General features: G+C 37.9%; 1 protein-coding gene across 4 annotated transcripts in view; it reads right to left on the bottom strand.

Annotated features, from left to right (window-relative positions):
* Positions 1–3,151: 3,151 nt before the first annotated feature.
* Positions 3,152–22,853, bottom strand: part of SNX10 (sorting nexin 10) — a 137,338-nt gene continuing 117,636 nt past the window's right edge. For all 4 annotated transcript variants that reach the window (XM_037836936.1, XM_037836935.1, XM_037836934.1 and 1 more), the window contains 5 exons: positions 16,313–16,399; positions 12,824–12,924; positions 12,334–12,432; positions 5,468–5,680; positions 3,152–5,012 (listed from right to left, as the gene is read on the bottom strand). In XM_037836936.1, the coding sequence (XP_037692864.1) occupies positions 4,931–5,012; positions 5,468–5,680; positions 12,334–12,432; positions 12,824–12,924; positions 16,313–16,399 (582 nt within the window). In that variant the 3' untranslated portion in view covers positions 3,152–4,930. The remainder of the gene's footprint in view (positions 5,013–5,467; positions 5,681–12,333; positions 12,433–12,823; positions 12,925–16,312; positions 16,400–22,853) is intronic.

Below are 22,853 nucleotides of genomic sequence, written 5' to 3'. Positions count from 1 at the left end.
AGGCGACGCTCCTCAGCACAGACTGAAATCTATGCGGGCGCAGTTTGTTTCTACGTGGGATCCCTAACACCACCCCGCCACGCAGACGTCCAGCCAAACCCAAGGCGGCGCGTTCTCCCGCGGGCGGCTGCGGCCGCGCCGGCCGGGCAGCGCCACCCTCTGTCCGCCAGCGGCGCGCTTGGTTTCCGGGGCAAAGAACACAGTTCGACTTCTAGGTTCCCCAATTATCCGTGGGGGCGGGGTGAGGTGGGGTGGGGGGATGGTGCGGGGGGGCTAGTCTCTCCCACCTCCTCCCCCATTAAACTCTGATCCAGGGTGTTTCTGGACCCGGGGGCGCACGCTTCTTCCCCAGCAGCCCAGTCCCGCCACCAGGCGCGACTGTCTCCCCCCTCCCCAGAGGCGAGGCGGCTGGTTAACACGACCGCACGCCGGCCCGTCAGGTTTTAGGGTCTTGAGGAGGGGGTAGGAGTTACCTGATGTGTGTGGTGTGTATGTAAATAAAAACACTTGGAAAGAGGGGCTTTTGCACCAGCCCTGCCGCGTTCCCAGGGCATTCGCGGGGACCCTCCAGGCCCCAGCCACACCCAGGCCCGGGCGGCGCCTTGTCGCCATCTCTCCGGCCGGGCGGCGGGGTGCGGGGGCCGCAGAGCCGCGCGAGCATCTACAGAACAAAGACTCGGATCCGACCCTAGCCTAGGAAACGCCGACACCGCCGCCTCCCCCCCCCGGCTCCAGCGCTGCAGACCCTGAGCTAGCCATCCCGAAAGCCCACCCGAGCGGCGGGGGTCTCCGCTCCGCGCGCGCTCTCAAGCCCTGAGGCCTGGAGGGTCGTCGGTATTCAAAGCTCCCTCCCACACCAAGCCCACCATCCAGGACCTCTCTACATTATTATTATTCTATAATTTTCAAGCAGCCAGTTGTAATTTTAACGCTGAAAGGGGGCCGGCATTTCAGCCCACATTTGAAGCAGGTGGGGTAGGGAGGGGAGTGGGCGCAGCAGGTCTGAGCTGTAAATCGCTGTCTTTTTGTGGTGGTTGTTCGCGCTCATCACCCGCCTTCCCCCTCCATCGTTTTTTTTTTCCCCGCAGCGCAGTTGCTATGGGTTACCAGGGCGGTTGCCATGGGTTACCGGACCGAGGCCGGTCGGCTCGCTACCTGCCACCCAGTCGCCACCGCCGCCACCGCCGTAGCGGCCTGGCGGGAGGCGGCGGGAGCGCGCGTGTGCGGGACGCGGCGCGGCGGAGTGTGCCACAGCCAACAGGCGGCCGAGGGTGCAGCCGCGGGAGCGCCACCGCCAGTGGGGTGGGGGGCAAAGCTATAAAGAAGGCCCAGAGGTAAGAAACTAGCAAAAACACAACCACAAGTTATGCCCGTGCTGTGCCTGTAGCAGCAAAGACAAGCGGTGTGGGGTGTTGGATGAATCTACAATTCTCGTCGGGGGAGAAAGGGTATTTTCCTCTTTAGCATAAGCCATTTGCATAGTGTCTTTAGACCAGAGATTAAATTCAGCAGAAAATTGTAGCTTTTTTTTTTTTTTTTTTTTCCTTTTCCTCCATGTCTTTTGAAAAGAAGTCTTTGGAATTTTGGAGAAAAGGAGTCATTAACCATCAGAGTTTGCTCAGCTAAAATAAATTAGGGTCCAATGCACTGTTCATAACAATGATTAGAAAAGTTTCCAGCAAGAGTGGAGAGCAGTTGTGTCTGACTTAAAGGGACAATGGTTACTCGTTTATAAGATGCCTATGGCAAAGAACAGAACCAAAATCCTTTGTAAATATTTCAAATGTTAAAGAATTGTTGTTTATTTACATCATCCTAAAATTTTTTGAACTCCATTCTATTAAAATGTATTAATTTCTTATAACCTTTACTTGCAAAACAAAATTGTATCTATGCTTTGAATGTCAAAATGCAATAACTAATTTCAGACAGATTATGTACTTGAAAATGTATTGATATATAATGTAGTAAGTTTATATATAATGAAGTAAGGAAGGTCATTCCAAACAAAAACAAAATTGTATTGAAATAAATTGTTTCCTCCTTTGAAAAGATGCTGCATTGTATTCATAGGATACCAACTGAGTAATTTAAATATTAAGAGGAAGACATTATTTAGAAACAGAATAAGCCTTTGTTTTGTTTTTTCTGTCTTAAAATGTTAGAGGCCTTTCATGGAAAGGGTTCTTCCTTTACAGCTCAAATACTGAAAACCTTATTTGTATTATGATGAGTCCTTAAGGCACCAAAAATACATAAACTGAGTTCAAAACAGCATCCAGTTTACTTTTGGGTATAACAGTAATTGTGGCTAGGCTAAATTAATTTGTTTAAATTGTTTAATAGACATAAAGGAAATTTTATTCTTTTACTTTACTATTGCATATCACTTGTTTGTATTTAATTACTCAATAAAACGTGAAGTAGGCTTGAAAAGCTCGTGCAAGATTAAACATCTTAAGGGACATAACTGCTTAAAGATAAAAGATTTATGTTTTTTCCTTACTTATTTTTAAAACTTGAAATTTTAACTAGAATTTAAATCAGTTTATTGAAAGTAAGACTAAAAGAAGACTAAACAACAGGTTGTTGACTTTCACTGTTGACACATTCAAGTTATATATAAAAGCAGATTTAAAACAAAACATGTAAATTGGCTTTATAGGTAGTTTACCCTTTCAGAATTAGCCAGGGAAATATAGTTTTGCTGTTATGTAAATCAAAAAGCATCCAGGACTAGAAAGTTTTTTATTTACTCAACAGTAAAAAAAAATTTTTAACAAACATTTATTCTATGTATTTTAGTTATTTATGGAATTATTTTCTTTTCCTAAAGAAAGCTTTAGAAAAAAATATGCCAGAAAAAAATAAGGGACTTGAATAAAGCAAGAAAACCACTGGGGGCTGAAGTTCATCTAAACCAGTAGTATCTCAACTGCAAGAAATCAGTTTAAGAAGCCAGTGCTTAGATATCAGAACCACCAAACCACAGCTAAAAGCCAAATTTGTACCACTTGAGTGAAAATTAAACCAAATTTTACCAAAGTTCTTCATAAAAAAAATACCTGATAATCCCAAAACACACTGAATTCAGGTCAAAGTCAAAAGAAATATAAATCTTGTATAAAATAAGTGATCCAACAAACTAGGGTTGATTTTTACATGTTTAATGTGAAAACAACGATCTAGTGAAGTTTACATGCCCAAGTATGAGGCATTACTTAGCATCAGTTTTAATGGCTATGTTACATCATCTAAAAATAGGACGATCAGTGGCACAGTATATGCTTTTCAAAACTGCTGTAAAACAGAAAGATAGTGAATTCAAATACATGTTGCTGAAAGGTTGAGGATCACGCTTAAATGCCTGGATGGCAACCTTCACATGTTGGCAAGATAATAAGAAATTGCTAAATCTTATTTTTCTGATTTCAAATAATGAGTCAGATGATAAAGTAACATGATCCAAGATACATTAAATCAAAATATTTACAAAAGCCTAAATGTTTTAGACCTGAGGGAAAAAAAAAAAAGGGAAAAATTAAGGAACTCATTCTAAATTTAATTTTCTCTGTTGGTTCTTACTTACAGACATTTCAAACATTTCAAAGACTTTTTAATAATAGAATAACTTTTAAACTCCTATTTAAAATAAAATGAAAAGGCTGTATTTTGTAGCAGCCTCTGCTACTCTCTAACAATTAGGCTGGATAACATTTAATTAAAGCAACAAGTTACCTCAGTTATGTGAAAATATCTTCTGTTTGTTTCCAAGAGATATTTTTGTACCATTCAACAAAGAGGAAACTTGGATAATTATCTCAAGATAATGCTGCCTCATCTGAAATTTGAAGTTCAAAGTAGTTTGTCTAAGACATTTTATCTTTGGGCCACTAAAAAAAGACATTTTATTAAAATTGTACCAATCCTGAGGATGACAAAAAAGAAAAGACTTTTTAAAAATGAATAATTAATTCTGAGATGAGCAAGTCAACATCCTTTTCTAAATTATGGGAATATTTATTGGGAAAAACAAATTTATTAATTTTTATAAGATCCTTCTTCTGCCTTAAAGATAAATAACAATTAACTACCATGACACTGAAAGTTATTTAGTGACAAGAAGTTGCACAGAGAATAAATCATTAACCTGTAATTCTAATTACACAATGATAAAGAAAACAAATTATTCATTTCCAGAAACCTTTTGTTTCAAGTGATGTTGGACAATGAAAATGTATTTCTGAATCTATATATTGCCAGTCTAAGTAAAACTACTAGCATTATTTCTGTGTTTTCTAAGGCATAAACAATATTTTAATGTGTATCTATTCATAAGATACATTTTCCATCTAAGTGTGAAGTAGAATACTGCAAAGGTTAAATACTATTGAAACATTTCAACCGAATACCCAAAAAGCAACGTGTTTTCCCAGTGTAAGGGAGATATCCACAAAATAACAGCCACATGTCCAGAGAGGCAGCCTGCTCTACACCAATCCCGTTTTCAGTGTGGTTAACAGTACACAGCTTACCAAGTGCGTTTATGGTAATGCTGCCCTGTTGAAACAAGGAGGAATGATCTAACTTGATTTTAAATGCTACCTATTTACCTATCTTTTAAAATTCAATAAACCCAACTAGGTTTTTAAATATATATAAATCACTTCATTTGAGGGCAGAATCTTGTTCACCAATAATTTTTGCCTATAAAGGATAGTACTGCATTCACATGCTTTTAGTTTTTTACAGAAGCTTAACCAATATAAGACAACATAAAAATACCACTAATAAACAACCCAACATCTTTAAGAATTTTAATACCTAACATTATGACAGTGAGCTTTAGGTAAGAATATATTATTAGCAAGCTTTCTTCATGACTGGACACAATTTGCTATTACTAAGGTAGTAACATTAGAATTCTTTCTCAAGATTCCTGCGGAGCTGTGCTTATTTTACATCCATGTGAGCTGCTGTCATCACTGCTGTGTCCAAGCCCAGAGGATGAACTGGAAAAGAAGAGAGGGAGAAAATAATAAAAAGAGGAAATTGGTTTTCACAACACACTCAAAGGCTGAGTAACAGAGGAGAACTTTAATTATCTCCAGTCACAAAGAGAGACAGGAAATTTGGACTTTTAATTAGCCATTTGGAGTGCAGTTGGATATTTTTTTAGCTAGATAATTTAAACGCGAATAATTCAAGTCTGACTAAATGAAAGTCACATAATCAGAATGCAGATAATTGAATTTCTACTGCATTCATTAATTCAGTGTGGAGGTGTGTGTGAAGACTACTATGATGAGCTGTCACAGCTCAATAAAATCTCAGTCAATTAATTTTTTCATTATCTTAGTATTACATCAACAAAAAAGTGAAGTGTGTGTATATATCTATATGCATGCATATGTGCACTATGTATCATATAACTATATATATATTAAATCAAAATGCAAGGAAATACCTTTCAGAATCATAATCTATATCATTTTCTTTTTTTCTTTCTTCATCTTCTTCAGGGAAACGTCTGTTCATCAAGGCAAACTTGTGAATTGCTTCTTCCACTGAGTACTTTGTCTGTCCAGAAACGCACGCCTCAATATCTTCTGAATTCAGGTGGCTCTGCAAGAAGAGGTGAAGGCTGCTATCTGAAAGCAAAAGTGCATTCTGGAGGACCCTATGTAAAAGAGGAAATGAAAAATAACAGGTGAACAGGAATGGACAATTGTGGGGTAGGGGAGAGAAAAACATTAGCAATATACTACAAAAGTAATTTCTCTATTCTGGTAAACTTTGCATCAATTACAGACTTTGCCTATTAAAGGGATGAAAGCATATGTTAACTTTTATTCAATTATTTGGAAATTTAGGTGAGTAAAAACATGAAGCTAATAGTTAAGAACATCTGTTAAAAGAATAACATCAAGGACATTTCTTCAGTTTAACCATCTGTTATGACCATGTGGGTTAATTATGGAAATATTCTGTTTATATAGTCATAGAAATTTATTCTACTCAAAAATTTTTTTTACTGCCAACCAGCATGTCAATTCAATGATCTTTATTGGATAATCTGTCATGAAACATCAAAACTTGCAACTACTTATGGTATCAAAAATTATATTAAAATTGCTTTTTTTTAAATTGCATTAAAAAGTCAATTTCTCAGCATGTTTTACTTTTTAAAATTTTACAAGCATGCTTATATATATAAGTACATGTTTTCAAGGGCTCAGCTGAGAGATGGCTTTTTAAAAAAATACTTGATTGACTAGAAATTTCTCCAAAATCTTCAGCAGGGTTGTTGCCAACATGAGGAAACAAACAAAACTGACTGCAGTGAATTTTGCCATATATAATTAAAATATGATACTTTTGTGATAGTACACACTAAGCTTCCCACATGCAAGATTAAAGTTTACGAAGACAGTACAGATTTGAACTAGGACATCACAACTACCTCACATGGAGGATTGACAACTACCCTGTAGCAAAATCTACACATGCCCAAATTCATATAATCAGTGAATGTTTACATGTTTTTTCTGAAATGCATGTCTTGGAATAGGAAATCATACTGTTATACACCATTATATTTGAATAAAACTGGCTTTATCTTTTTAGCAAAGGTTTTGATATATGATAATTTTGTCTCTATTAATAGTTCAATAATGATATAGCACAGGACACACAGACCAGACGTACAGGAATGTACAGGACTAGACTAGAACACTTAAACCCAAGTATAATTTTGCCTAACATGGGATTTTTCAGAGATATAAGAAATATGATCATGTAATTCAGACCACATGAACTTTATTTTCTGTATTTTAAAACAAATAATTAGAAAAATAAATCTCTTTTGGGTGTTAATAACAATTTACTTAAAATCCAAGGTCATCAAGGTATTTTACTTTAAAATAAAACAACTATTTCTTCAAGCAAATGTCTCAAAATGCACAGTATCATAACCAAATTCTAGCCATCCCCTTTGCTCCAAGAGCTGTATTACATAAATGTAGTTTGAGAAAATCTTCTTTATCTACCAGAAGGAGAGGTAAAAACCTCCATGCTTCTCAAAAGGCAAAATCTCGAGCCAAACAGCTAACTACTTCCTCTCCCTCCGTGTCCTCTACCCTGGGTTCTCCCAAAAGATGATCATGTCACATGATAAAGATTAATTTACCAAGTACAAGTAGTAAAGTAGTAAATCCCTTTTGCTACACTTCAAGATTTATTTTCCACATTTACAAATGTTTACCATCTTTGTTTTAAATACTTCAAATTAAGGGAAGAGTTATATAGCAACAACCCATTAATATTAACTTTCGCGCGCCGTGACGTCTGAGCAGTGTTCCTTGTATCCTCCTGTCAGTGGTTTCCTGCCAGACACAGCACAAGTAACCGTTCAGAGGATTATACTTACACTGCTTTGTTTCTGTTGGAAATGTGTTTTATTTCCCTTATAAAATAATGGGTAATCTTTAAAATTGATTTTAGATGGTTTGAGGCATTACACCACAAACGTAATGAGCACTAATGCCGATGATATTGGACACAAATTCATTTTAGCTTTATTTTATGTCTGAAGCAATTTTACTGAGCCTTGAACTGCTCACGCGTTGTTATTAACCTGCTGGTAACCTAACACATGGGTACAGCAAACAAAAGTGATCAGAGTCCAGGTTGATCGAGACCTCAAGGCTACTGTCCTTTTTTCTTGAGCTATAATTCAATTTCCAATTTTACTGTACATTAGACTCGTTATTTTCCAGCGTTTTCCTTTCTGCTTAATACTGCCACCTGGAGGACACGCAGGTGAAAAGAGAACGAGCCGCCCCACCCACCTCTACCCCCCACCCCAGCTCACAATTGAGAGGGTGGAAGATGTGGCAAGGCCATCAAACACCCCAGGCCAAGAGCTCAGAAGCAGTGTCTCTACTAAGAACAGTCTGGGCTTCTGAGTCTCCTCTGTCTCTGGCTAAACTGATACCACCATCACCCATAAGTGTGCATCTTAAATAAGCAAAAATAATGTTTAAGTGTAGTTATTTTTTTCATTTTATAATCAGATAATTCATTCTGAAATTTAAAATGCAAGTGTTTTCCCCTCTGGTTTGGTGAGTATATTAGATCATTTTAAGTAATCTCTAGTTTAATATATATATATATCAGAGAAAGTGTTATGACTCCCATCATAATAAGATTAAATCCTATTTTTTTCTTAATCATGTTTGTGCCACATTTTCCACAAATAAACCTAATGGCAGAAAACCAACTTCAAACTTAACATAAAGAGTACTTTGTAAAGCAGTCAAAAAAATGTCAGTTTTAGAAACCTCCATAAAGATAAATATGTGGTTTTCAAGCCTTTAAAAAAGGAACAAAAAACAGTCTCTAGAATTTTAAAGGAGTTTCTAAAAAGATGTTTACAACGCAAATCAAAAGTTACTCTTTTCCTCATAACAACTTTAAGTAAAACCTGTTTTCTCCTGAACTGGACGTAGTGGAAAGTCTGGTTTTCCTCAGCATGATTTTATTAAGTGTATTATATATACTGGCTCAGTTAAGAATAGTTTATAGCTATGCAAAATCATGTAATACTAATTGAGGGTATCCTGGGTCTACTGAAAACAAGATAATGATACATGTACACATCTGTATAATGTATAAAAGATTAGTGTGATGTAGGGGAAAAAAAAGTTAACTCAGCCTGTTTATCTCTTATCATGAGAAAAAAAAAAAAACTTACAAATATTCATTGCAGACATTCATGATCTGTGCTGCAGTGCCCTCTATTGAACACAAAGACTTATACACACACACACACACACACACACACACACACACGTGGTATGTATATATACGTACATATATATTACTAGTTGTAGTGTTTCACTGTTAGCCTTTTATAAGAAAACTATAATATTCCTTAATTTTCTAAGAAATACAAAAGGTATAATATAAAAGTCTAAATTGTAGGATGAATGTAGATATATTAGTAGCATAAATTCAGCAAAGAAGGAAAACTGACTCCCATTCCTGATTTAGTCGATCAAGCCTAAACAATTAGTAAGAATGCCATTATTCTTACTAGTTATAAGATTTACCAACAGAGTTTATAATTTCAGTCTATAGCTAACTTTTCCCATAACCATTAGTAGAAATGACTTCCAATTTGCAATTAATTGGGGTTGGGGGGGATTAGTGGGCATTTAAGAGTTCTATTGATTATAAACTTGCCAGTTCCTGGAATTAATATAGTGCCTCTAACTTTTCTGGAATTACCTTGTCTATAAAATTAAGAAAATAATTCTCACCTCCTATGATTGTTTTAAGTATTGAGATAAAACCTGTAAAATGTCAAGCACATAGCAAGTATTCAATAAATGATATCAATTATCCTCATTTGGTACTTAGTCAAAGAAAAATGTTCTAATCTGCCTGGAAATGTGCTTTGCAATGAAATACATACTAATTCACAATTTGTTTTTTCATTTTAAAATTAAAAAGTATTTATATTATATACACACACATTCATGCTCAGAGACAGCAACCTTTTGGTTTCAAAGGTTTGAACATATACAGTGATTTAGGTTCACACCTTCAAAACTTATAAGAAAACCAAAATTTAAAAATACATGCTAACAACCTCCATACAAGCATATTTTCACATTTTCATGCTGAGGTGTCTTCAAGTTCCCAAAGTGCTTTACAAACAGGGAAGGGGCAGGCTATCGAAAGGTGGCCCTACTGAATGGGGAACGATTATTAGACCTCAGAGGACACAGTAGGCTCAGGGGTCGGGGCAAGGTGCTGAGTCAAGTTGCATCCAGTTTCCCAAAGTGAACTTGGGATGGGAACAGCACCGTGGTCAGACATGAAAGGTTGCTGCAGCTTCACAAACTGGGCAAAGAATGGGAGAGCAGCGAATCAGAATCTAAGGACACAGGGAGGAGAATGGGGAGAACAAGAAGGGGCAACCACATATGTAAGACTCCTTGCTTCCTTCATGCTCAAACCACACAGAAAATCCAGCCTTCATTTTTAATGAGAAACCCATTTGCTTGGAGACAAATGGTCACATCCCACAGTGGAACAAATGTTATCATAAGAGAACCCAGCATCTGTTCCATGGTTTGACTTCTGGAGGATAAATCCAGATCCAATTTTAATGAATTTAGCCATAATCCCCAATATGAATATATATAGTGCCTCCCCACTAGAATCAATGTTTCCAGAGGACACGGATTTGTGTCCATTTTGTGCAGTCCTATATCCCTGATGCTCAAAGCAGTCACTTAATAGCTATTGAATGAATGCTCACTGCATACTTTTCTGAGCCATCATCTGAATGACAACAGCCCGTAGATGTCAGCAATGCCTGTGTTACGTTATCCCACTCTACAGCAAACCAAAGCTCAAAGGAATTAGGGACTTTTCCAACATCACATAGCTAGAAAAACATCAGGAGCTAAGACCGTGAGAGACATGGAGCCCAACTCCTCGAGCTCCTGATCCAGGACACTTTGCACTATGACATCTGCATCAAACACAAGCAGCAGGTAGCCAGACAACGCAGTGTGCAAAATAACGTGGTGCCAGCAGAGCCTCACTGGCTGAATGAGACACTGTGGAAGGAACGGTTGTGTTCAAAACAATGAAGTGATTCCTGGTCACAAACACATGCCCTGTGCTTAAGCAGCAACATAAATACACAGACACATGCTGTCCTTTGACTTGAAATCAGGAGATTTTTACTCAAAAGAAAACAAAGTAACTCCCAATACTGACAGGGACCACAAGAGTTGGTCACCCCCCTGCCCAGCCCTCACTGGGGATGGCCAGTATGCAGCTTCCTGGGGGCAGCATCTGGAGCGACAGACCACTCTGCAAACTCAGGCTGCAGGGACCATGTCTTAAGGGAAAGACCATAAGCCACCTGGGCCTGGTGCAGACAACAATTAAAATCAGAGCTGTCCCAAAGGGAAAGGGGAAAAGAAAAAGAAAAGAAAAAAAAAGAAATACTTGACTGAGTCTTTGTTCTGTCATGCCTGTGATACCCCAAAGAATATCATGGTAATATTTTCCAAGGACTGGGCTCAGCTACTGTTTGACTAGTTCTTTGCTATCTCCTCTTTTTTGTTCCCCTGGCTTCTTTTCCTTTCCCCACCCTCCCTCAATTTATCACCCCTTCAAAGGAAACGCACTCTGTCAATCTGATAGCAATAAATATTAATATTCATGTGCATATTTAATACCCAGGCCCTTTATGAGTGAGCCATATGGGGAGAAGGCAGTATATTATTTCAGGTAAGGGCTGAGGAATTATAAGGAGATGACTTCAGATCCTGAAGGTAACAGAAAAAGAAAGAGAGGCCAGGAGACTCTAGTCATAGGATTCAGCCTATTTCCTCATGAGGAAATAGGAAAAGTTAGAAAAATTAGCTCAAAACTGTTCCAGGTCTAAGTGCATTAAAATAATAACAACGGTCAATATTTAGTACACATTGTATTCCAAGCACTGTCAGGAGTGCTTTGCATGAATTAACTAATTTAGTCCTCCCAAAAACCTAATGAGGCAGGTACTATTATTAATCCATATTATAAATGGGGAAACACAGGCCCAGCTAGTAAGTGGCAGGGCGGGGATTTGAACCCAGGCAGTTAGGCCTCAGAGTCTGTGTGCAAACCCCTGTGATGTACTGTCTCCCAGGGATAGGCAATCTAAACTGTAGAATAAAAGGGAAATCACAGTGTGTGAATTTAATAGCTTTAACAGCAGTACCCACCACCCCAGAGTTAATAACCCACTGAGAAGCCTATTCAAATGCCAACAAATACTCCCTAAAAGCATTCCCTACAAATAGTAGAGTTAAACTATTAATCTAGAGGAGTCCAGAAGGGTATTAGCAGCCCACTATAGGGCTGATTTTGTCTGTCAATCCTAAATATTGTAAATAAAGACAATTTTTAAGAAGAGCCTTTTTAATTAGGCAATTTATTTCATGGCAAATTTTACTTCTGTCAAATAAACTCAAGTAATTTGAATCGGCTTTACAGCTTAAGGGACTATATATTTATTATCTGACTTAATTAGTACACTGTTTTGTTTGTAAAAGATTTGGTCCCAAATATGTACCATGTGCTGTGAGCCACAAGATGGAGCTCTAATAAAGGAAATGAACAACTTAAAGTATCTCGAGAGGTGATTATTGGCATTTGAAAAACAGTAATACTCTCTTTCACAAATGATCATAAGACACTCAATGCTTGCAAAGCACTTGGTTCACATTTATTGTCCAGCCACAAGAATATCTATAAACTTACTTTCTGAGGAAATCTTCCAAACCTTGACGACGCTGATCTACATGTTGGCGATTGTTCATGTTGAAAAATAGGTTTTTAGATGGAAGCTCTGGCAGTTGTCTTATGAGAGAGGGAGATAAAAAAATTTTTTAAAGATCAAATCAGGGGGTTTAGTTATAGAAATCCCCAAGGAAGGCAAATTATACATGATTATAATTATTGCACAACTGTTAATGAGGATATGAGGAAATCAATTAACTAAAAGATCTTTTCACATTTCTGAGTCCCTTCGTGGTCAATACCCATAAAAGTTGGAATTCAGTGATACATTTTAAATTCAGATGCATTATCTTCAAAACTAACTATATACTAACTAACTAAAGCTATATACTGCAATCAAGAAAAAAAAAGCCTTTAAAATCCTCCAGCTTTCATATCTTAATGAATATCAATTTTTACTTATTGAATATAATAATTAAAGTCTCCTCAATATACCCTTTAAATCACTTACACCAGCAATGCATTATTTTGGAGTCTCTGCCTCAGCCACACAAATTCTCTATATCTTCTTCGCACACAGGATGTTTTCATTGTAAAACACATGCTATTGGTCTGTTAGAAAAATCAGAAAAATCATCAGCTTTGCTTGAGGGAAGAATGCTTTTCTTACAATTCACTCTACGAGCCTAATATTCATTTTGGATTTAAAGAACCAAAATATATTTACATTCACACCAGTACTCTGAAAACATGCACTTAGCCCACCAATATGACAGCTCTGAAGACGGCTGACTGACCCCAAGGAGTGGCGTGAGTCCTGGAGGAGCAGGGGCCATGCCCTACAGGAGGCCGGAGTAGCCTCCTAATCACCTGTTAATACTGGCTTTCAAGGATGGATCCTAACAAATAAACAAACAAATTCTAAAGTAATTTTGACGCATTCACACAGCTGGAGAAGCATTTGGGGATTAGGGACACCATCTCAGTGGCCCTTGATGTGACATCACAGAACCTCCATCTCCTCGACATTAACCATCACTACAGATCACACAAATCCCCAGCAATCCCGAAATCCCTCTTAAACAAGAAAGCATTTCCCTTTCTGCTTAGATGCGCAAAGGGGTATTGATCCACTTAGGGGTGTGTGGCGTGCAGGGGCAAGTGGTGGCATGGGGGGCAGGCAGACCTGACTCTGTCTGGCTCTGCTACAAGGCAGCTCGCTTAAACCCCAGCTTCCCAAGTGCTAAAATGGGGATCAAACAGTACATACCTATTTCACAGGGTGGTTGTAAGGACTGATAGTAAACACTCGGTAAATGGTGTCTATTAATATTAATATTATTATTAGTTACTAATTTGCTTCCAGCTCCTGTAAGGCAGGCTTGGAAAAGACCTCCTATAAAGTCTCCATCCTAAGCAAACTGCAGGGTTTCTCCTTTGGGTAAACCCAAGACTGGTAAATGTGTGTGCTTCTCCTTTGGGTAGAACAAGAGGCTGGCAAATAATTGTGTCTATTAGTTTTTTATTAAAAAATAGTATCTTCATTCTCTATATTTATTTCAAAAGTCTATCTCATAATCTTTACACTGCCAAAATGTATGCATTATTTCAAAATTGTTACTCTTCTGCCATTTGATAACAGCTCCCAGCTGTTGTTTTCCTTGGGAAAGCTAAGTGGTTATGTGCATTAACTGTCAAAAATTTCCATAAAATGTTTGACACAGTTCTGGAATTCCTGTTATAAAGTTCAAAAAACCTCGGGGACACAGAGGGTAAGAGACTTGCTCCAAAGTAGCCATTGGGTCCAAACCCCATTATCTTGTATGCAAAACATGGTGGATAGAGTGAAATCCCCATCTTGTGGGTGGTTTTCAAAACACACCCGGACCTCATACTCTAATACACTCCTTGGGGACAAGGCCAGCAGGCTGTGTTATGCCAGAACCACTGCCCTAACGAGGACTGCGGGGGGAGGTGTATGCTCTCAGCACTCTCCCCCCAGAGAATCCCAGGCCACCGCAGGGACACCTGATGTCTTGGGAACAGGCTGGGTCAGTTTAAACTCCCTTTAATTTCTCTGTTCAGAATCACTGTAAGTGTCAATTACTGGAGATGCTTCTGGAACCTACGCCAGACTAAAGTCCATCTATAAGCCCTTCACTTGTTCAGAAAAACTACTCAACTCTATAAATCCATTAGTTTCAAGTTCCAAGTAAATGTTAAGATTTCAGAGACACCTGATATCATTTCCCTCAAGGTTAATTTAAGCAGGTTACACAGCAGCTTCTCTACCTGTAAAGCTCCTTGGGTACAGCATCTCCGAGAGGCAGATTAGAACTCTCCCACCCAGCCACACACTCTTAATCAGACAATGGCAAGCAGAAACCTCTTCAGAAACAGACTATAATGAGATCGCTAATTGTTTAAGTTCTCTAGATTTATTTGCTTGTTTCTGCTATCTATCAAGCAAAAAAAATTTATTCATTTTCAACTTATTAACATTTTAGAGAAACGCCAGAACACCACCAAATACTCTTGGTTGAACCTATCATTTCTGGTTTGAGGTGGAAATTTCTGAATTCACTTCATGCTATTTATGGAGCAGAGAAGAACCTACACTTTCATTTACTTCCTGAGGATAATTAAATTTCATACCTACCATAGAGTATGATGAAGACTCGGTGTTTTTACTTTTGTTTTTTTTAATTGTTTTTTTTTTTTAATTTTTTGACGATGTTTTTAAAGGCAGCTAAAAGGCAATTAAATAATTTCATTTTACTTCAAGTGCTTATTCTTATATACTCATGTTATAACTTTCCACACAGAATACATCTCTGGTGCAAGCGTATATGTAAAACCAAAGCAAAATCAAAATACACAGCATTCTTTGGCAACAGCCTGCAACACAGTCATCAGGAAAGCAGTTTTGAGTTTTTACTTTGTTTATTTTCTAAGTTGGGGAATCTTCAAAGGGGAGAAAAAGGAAGAGCAAACAGAGAAAAATTTCATCGCTGGTGTTTGGTCCTGCGATATACCAATTTAGCTATCTAGAATGGGAAATTAATTAAAACAATGGCTAAATTTTTACTTCATTTGTGCTATTTAGTCAAAGATATTATCTAAGCCAGTTTCTCTGCTCCCAAGAGAAGTCGCCACTAAATCAGATGAGAAAAGTAACTATCTTAAGATTAGGGCCAACAAACTACGACCTGTGGGCCTGATCCAGACTGCCATCTGTCTTCGTAAATAAAGTTTTATTGGAACACAAACATGCTCATTCATTTATGTATTTTCTATGGTTGCTTTTGCCCTACCATAGCAAAATGGAGTAGTTATAACAGAGACCATATGGCCAGAAAAGCTGAAAATATTTACTATCCGGCCCTTTACAGAGTTTGCTGACCCCTGTTCAAGATGATCATGGCCATGTACCACAGGATGTCATTCAAGAGATCATGATTCAGTATTATTTCCAAATAAGATACATCACTTCCAGTTATTTTTTTACTTCCAATATTAACCACTCAGAATCTAGACTTGGCAAGTTCAACGTACATACTCATTTCCTATTTTCTGATAATATGTATAAAACACTGCACATCTTTTTTCCAGAGAATTCTACATCTTCTCAAACGTTAAGATTTTTCAAGCAATGTATTATCCAGAAATGTGCTATAATAGATCTAAAAGAAATGCTGTTAATGAACTATAACTACTCTGCAGCCATGATTTTTATTTAGATGTATTCACATCTTCATAAATGAAGGCAATAAACGTTAAAATATTAATAGTAACAAAGGTACTCTAAGAAATTCAAATAACATCTAAACTTTAGGAACTATACATACTACTTCATTTTAGACACAAGCATTGGTCATAATCACTGAAATTCTTCGCATTAAGAAAACTTTTACAAATTTCAGTGTATCACAGTGTCCCATAAGATGTATGCTACCTAAAAATCACTAAGATTTCTATTGACTACTGACTATATACTTACATGAATACAGATCTCATAGTCAATATAAGAATGCCAAAAGTCTTCCTTTTGAATCCTAGGATCTCGAACCCAGACACTTACAAATTCCTGTAAGGGCATCATAAAAAAAGAAATAGGTTTCAGAAATCCAAGCAAGGCTGGGAAGAGCTGAGAGAAATGACTGCACTAGAACAAAACCAAAATGAGCTTTAACCAATGTGGTTGTAATCCTTTAAAAAACAAGAAGTAAAGTGAATGAATCAGACACCACAGGCTAAGTTAGAAAACACTTTTTGCCACAGATGGAATTTTTAAAATAAGGTAAACCTGGGCTGGGGCACTTGTGGGTAGTTGCACAAGTTATTTGCACACAAAAAAGAAAGTATACTCTAAAACAGATTTTAAATTTTTAATCATGAAAAGTATGTCTCTGTTTTTCTCAAACATAAAAAGCAGTTGTTTCTTACTTTCTTCATCTCTTTTAATTAAAACTGCAAGCCCTGCCTGGCAACTCACTGCCTAGGACACAAATAAGAAACAGTAGCGAAGGTCATGTGAACAGTAAGCAATAAAGTCGAAACTGACTTTGTGTATGCAACCCAGCCTCAAGAGAATAAGTAGCAATAAGTTATTAATAGATACAGGAACATCTTTTATATAACACTTTGCTATTTTCAAAATTTTTCCCATATATTAAATCACTTCATTTTCATAATCATCTTGCATTATAGGTAACAGAGATGTTAAGAAAACACTCAGAGTGGAAATTTTGTTCCATTTTAAAGATAACAAGAACAGGAAATGCGGGTTAAAATTTAAAACAATACTTTTCAAAAAGCGCTCTTTAATAAACTACATATGTTTCATTTTAAAATATGAAAACATGACAACACTGAGACCACTTGCCCCCAGCCCTGCACCCTCCCATTGGCTCAGGGCTGCATTATGACTCTGTGGACCCCAGGCACTTTCACCTTCCTGGACACCCCACACACACAAAAAATGATAAAAATTATATTTTTACCTCTACATTGGTATAAACATGTATATATTAATATCACACATTAATATATGTTCTTTGTCTTAAAAGTTTATGTTTTTTTCTTCTGATTTTAAAAGCAATTAAAATATTTTCGTGGGTCCCTGGAAAGGAACGTGGGTCCTGGGCACTGTGCTCAGTGGTCAGCCTTGCCTCTAGTCTGAGCAAGGACAACAGGCGGACAACAGCTGAGAAGGTCATCCTGCCCCTTTAAACCAGAACACCAGGGAAGGCTCCTAGTCATTAAGTCACATGTAAGCCATGCTCCCTCGAGGCAGCTCAGCTTCTCCACTAGATATACCCAAGGGGAAATTAAATATTTCCAGCAGCTTAATGTTTCACATTAACAGGAAAAGAAACACATCTTGTTACTGAAATAGTGGGTCTTTGCACAGATTAAACAAAAAGGAAGACAAGAAAATACATTCGTAAATTTGCTACAAATTTGTGATTTAAAAAAAAAAGGTTTCTGAGCTAAAACTGTAGAATTCACAGTTACTACAGTGCCACATGCCCACTAACCACCCAACATAATATGAATTCATGATGGTGGTAATTACAAATAATTCTGAAAAATATCAGGGCTTTTTCCTCCCTAGTTGTTAGCTACTACTGCCCAACTGTTAAGACACAAGCTTTGAGTAACAGGTCTCTTTTCATGGAAAAAGCACTTGAATGTATGGTCATAAGTCAGGGGGCAAATTCTGGCTCAGCCACTTACAAAAATATGAACTTATTCACTGAACCTCAGTTTTCACATCTAGAAAATGGTAATAATGCCTGCTCATCCCACCTTGGCTCTTTGTTAGGAGGATCAAATTATAACATACACATGAAAGCACTGAGAAAACTTTTGTAAAGTGCTAAATGAATGTAAAGTAAAGAAAGGAAGATGCTTATAAAGCCAAAGTACTGAGGTCTTCCCACAGACATTGGCAATAAACAATGAAGAAAAGCAAAACCAACTGACTTTCTAAAATAGTTCAAATTATTAATTTAAGAACACAGTAGCAAACATTCTAACACTAGTTTTTCAGCAAAAGACAGTGTGATCTAACGATTTCATAGTAATTGCTCAGAGAAGGAACATCACGTTTGCAGAAGAAATGAACAGCGTAATTACAAATTAAGGTAAAGAATCTGTTTTCCTCATTGCAATGGGCTGGGATTCTCTAATTCTACCATTATTATTATTCACTAAGTCTAATATTTTTCTAGGGAAAGATATGTTGGATACATTTTCTAGAGCCAGGCTGGAAAGAAAAATGGGTTCTAAGAACACCGTAAAGTATTTTACATGCCACACTTGAGTTAACTGCTATGCTAAGACTCCAACAACTTTTTCCATCCTGAAAGTCTTTGCTAACTTGGTTGGAACACTGAATACCACTATTCTTTTGTGGGTGGCACAGTGTTCTTTCTTCTCTGTTCTCTTAAGCGTTGCTGGGCCCCTGAAAGCCACCTCTGGCTGCTGTATTTCACACCCTGTTGCAATTCCAGAGTGACCTCATCCAAATACATGGTTTCAACCATCCCATGCGAGCTGATGATTCCCACATCTCTGCCCCAGTCCAGGCATCAGCCCCAGCTTCTTGCCTAGACAGTTCCACTTGGAAGCCATGAGCACAAAGGGCAGAGTCCACAGCCCTTCCCACCTGCTCCCCATCTCAGTGAGGGGCATCTCCAGTTACCTCAATACCTCAACCAGGAATCCAGTTACCCCAGACTGCTCTTCACTTTGATTCATCCTTCTCCCCCACCCCAAATCCACACCGATCAAGTCCTTCAGAATCACCATCCTTTGAACCACCCACAGCTATACTCCTTCTGCCCCTGCCTTGGCTCAAGGACCTCTTGCCCAACATTAATGCAAGAACTACTGACTGATCCCCAGGCCCTTATCCAATTCATCTCCCACACTAAGAGGGGAATGGCTCCAAAGCACACATCTGATGATGTCACTTCTCTGCTGCAAAACCTCCTTTCTACCTTCAAGTTCAAACCGCTTGGGAAGCACATTTAGTCTTTCATGATTTTCACTCTGCTCATCTCCAAGGCTAAGCTTATGTCCTCATACACAACACACCATTTCACACCTCCATGCCTCGAACATGCTCTCCCCTCTGCCTCCATTGCTGTCCTCATCCCACCTCCTGCTTTTTCTCTTCTCTTTATTATTTTTTGCTCCCCCTGGAAAGCCTTCTCAGATCCACCAAGTCTGCCTTATTTGACCCTCCTGAGTCACACTTCCTCTGGGCATGCCGTGGTTCACCACGCTGAACTAGATAGTCACTTGCAGGCCTCCTCTATCGGACACTGAGCTCCTTAGGGCAGGGGCTGCTTTGAGAGGTTGAGTGCCTGGACCATCCAAGGCAGTTCCATTAATATCACCAAAACAATAAATGAATGCATGCAGGAATAAATGAATTGCTTCTGGGAAAAACAAGACCAGACTTCTGCTTAAATAAAAAACTCATCTATTTGGGTTCCTGGATTCTATGAATTAATGATACATTATTTAGCAGCTGATCTAAAGTTAGTCTTATCAAATCCCTTCCTCTAAGGGTGTGTCAATTAACAGCATAGGCTACAAGAGCAATGTTTGAGATCTATGAGAACAAACAGTTTCAAGCACCCTAAAGAACTCCAGAAGCACCTATTTACATAGAAATAATTGAAAATCATTCTGAGGGCTTCGATAACTGAGGTCCCCCAAGACTTGTCCCAGACAACAATTTGTTAGCCTAGTTGGAGTTAAAATATGGACTTTAAAGTAATGAAAGTACACTTACTTTAAAATATATTATAATTCAGACAGAACTTCCCTCCCCCACCCTGCAATTAGTAGGAATTAGTGAAGTTTCACCATACTTCCAGCTATGAATAGCACACCCAGGAAACCAGGTTCACCCACAGTCTCTTAATTAGATGCATCCCTCACGGTGCTGCCCACCATCCTTCAAAAGAAATGCTGACAGCCTGTCAGCCACAGAGGACATCTCCAGAGTCCCACACCTAGAATCATATGGACTTCCTATGAAAATTGCTTCAGCAGCAGCAGTTACTCAATTTAATAACCTTATTAAACACTTTAATGACTTCTTGGGCCTAATGATTATATCTAGTGTGAAAGGAAAAGCTAGGCAGAGTAGAATTAAAAATTTAAACGAACTGTTCCCTACTGTTCTCCATGTGAAGCAGGCTTCTGAAGAGAGATTAGCTAGACTCTTTAAAAATCTGATTCCTGTGTTCGATTATAATAATCGCTTCTTGATTTCAACATACCTATCCCCTTATCCAGGTTCAATCTCTATGTGTTTTTACCGTGTCTTTTTTTTTTTTCCTTGGCGCTGAGAGGAAGTGAAACATCTTCCCGATGCTCAGGCTGCCCACGTAGCTACAGAAATCAAGACAGTGCGGTACTGGCAGAAGGACTGACACACATACACACACAGATCAATGGAAAAGAATGGAGAATGCAGGAATATGGCCACACAGATACAGACAACTGATTTTTGATAAAGGTGCAGAAAAGCATTCAATGGAAGCAGGGAAGCCTTTTGAACAAATGTCAGAGTAACTGGATATACATAGGCCAAAAGAAGAATTTTGACATACATCACACACCTTATACAAAAAATTAGCTCAAAATGGATGTGGATTTAAATTTCAAGCTAAAACTATAAAACATTGAAGGAAAAGAAAAGAAAAACATGGGAGAAAGCCTTTGGAACCTAGGACTAGGCAAAGAGTTTCTGGACATAATACCAAAAGCACAATCAATAAAAGGAAAAAGTGATAAAGTAGACCTCATCAAAATTTAAAACTTTTGCTCTACAAAATACTTGTGAAGAAAACAAAAAGACAAATTACAAATTGGAAGAAAACATTTGCAAATCACAAATCCCACCTAGAATTTGTATCTAGAATACATAAAGGACACTCAAAACTCAACATTAAAAAACAAACAATTCAATTAGAAAATGGGCAAAAGACATTTCACTAAAGAGGACATTCATATGGTAAATACATGAAAAGATGTTCAACATCATTAGCCACTAGGGAAACGCAATTTAAAACCAAAATGATATATCACTACATACTTATCACAACGGCTGTGCTGGTTTGAATGTATTATGTCCCCCAGAAAAAGCCATATTCTTTGATGCAATCTTGTGGGGCAGACATAATAGTGGGGATTAAGTTGGAACATTTGGATAGCTGCAGATGAGAGACAGTTTGAAGACGGCCATTGAAAGCAGACTCTTGCTCCAGAGAAGCTGAGAGAGGACAAATACCCCAAGTGAGAGCAGACGCCAGCCACGTGCCTTCCCAGCTAACAGAGGTTTTCCGGACGCCATTGGCCATCCTCCAGTGAAGATACCCGATTACTGATGTGTTACCCTTGGACACTTTATGGCCTTAAGACTGTAACTGTGTAGCCAAATAAACCCCCTTTTTATAAAAGCCAATCCATCTCTGGTGTTTTGCATTCTGCAGCATTAGCAAACTACAACAATGGCTAAAAGAAAAAATAACGATAATACCCTAGAAACTGGGTCACTCCTATATTGCTGGTGAGAATATAAAATGATACAGCCCCTCTGGAAAATAGTTTGGCAATTCCTTTTAAATCCAAAACTGGGTTTACCATATGACCCAGCAATTGTACTCTTGCAATAATGCAGATTAACTCAAAAAAATTATGCTGAATGAAAACAGCCAATCTCAAAAGGATACATACCGCATGATTCCATTTATGCAACAATCATGAAATAAATTAATTATAGAGATGGAGAACAAATCAGTGTTTTCCATGGGTCAGGAATGGGAGGAGGGAGGTGGTATGGCTATCAAGGTGTGTGCAGCAGGAGGGAGCCTTGGGGTGAGGGTACAGTTCTGAGTTGATTGTAATGGTGGTTACATGAAGCTACACATGGATAAAACTGCACAGAACTATACACACACAGAGTGCATGTATAACTGGTAAAATTTGAATAAATGCTATGGATTATACCAATGTCAGCTTCTTGCTATTGATATTAGACTACAGTTATGCAACATGTTAACACTTAGGGATTCTGAGTGAAGAGTGCACAGGAATTTCCTATACATTTCTTTGTGACTTCCTAGAAATCTATAATTTTTTCAAAATAAAAAGTTAATTAAAAAAAAAACAACAACTTGTTTTTTACCAGTGATAAAAAAACTAATGAACTGTAAGGAGGTAAGACTTGGCTTCAAGAGAATGATTAAAACAAAAAAATCTCCACTGAAATTCATTTGTTAATGTAATTTTTCTTTAAGAAATTATTCCCAAAATATTTTCCATTGTATTTTGGCTTTAATCTATAGTAAAGGTGATTATGTGATAATTGTGAAAATATTTACTTGGACTATCAAAAGGTGAGTAGAGTCAAGATCTAATAAAGTAGAACCTCTGGATGTTAAGTATTAAGCTTTTATAACCTTGAAGAGAATTTTGACAAAGATTACATTTTCTATCACAAAAATGAAAATTTG

The sequence above is a fragment of the Choloepus didactylus genome, chromosome 5 (genome assembly GCF_015220235.1).
Source record: "Choloepus didactylus isolate mChoDid1 chromosome 5, mChoDid1.pri, whole genome shotgun sequence".
In the NCBI taxonomy this organism is placed as follows: domain Eukaryota; kingdom Metazoa; phylum Chordata; class Mammalia; order Pilosa; family Megalonychidae; genus Choloepus; species Choloepus didactylus.
The sequence above is the reverse complement of the archived record's forward strand: the minus strand, read 5'-3'. Positions and strand labels throughout refer to the sequence as shown.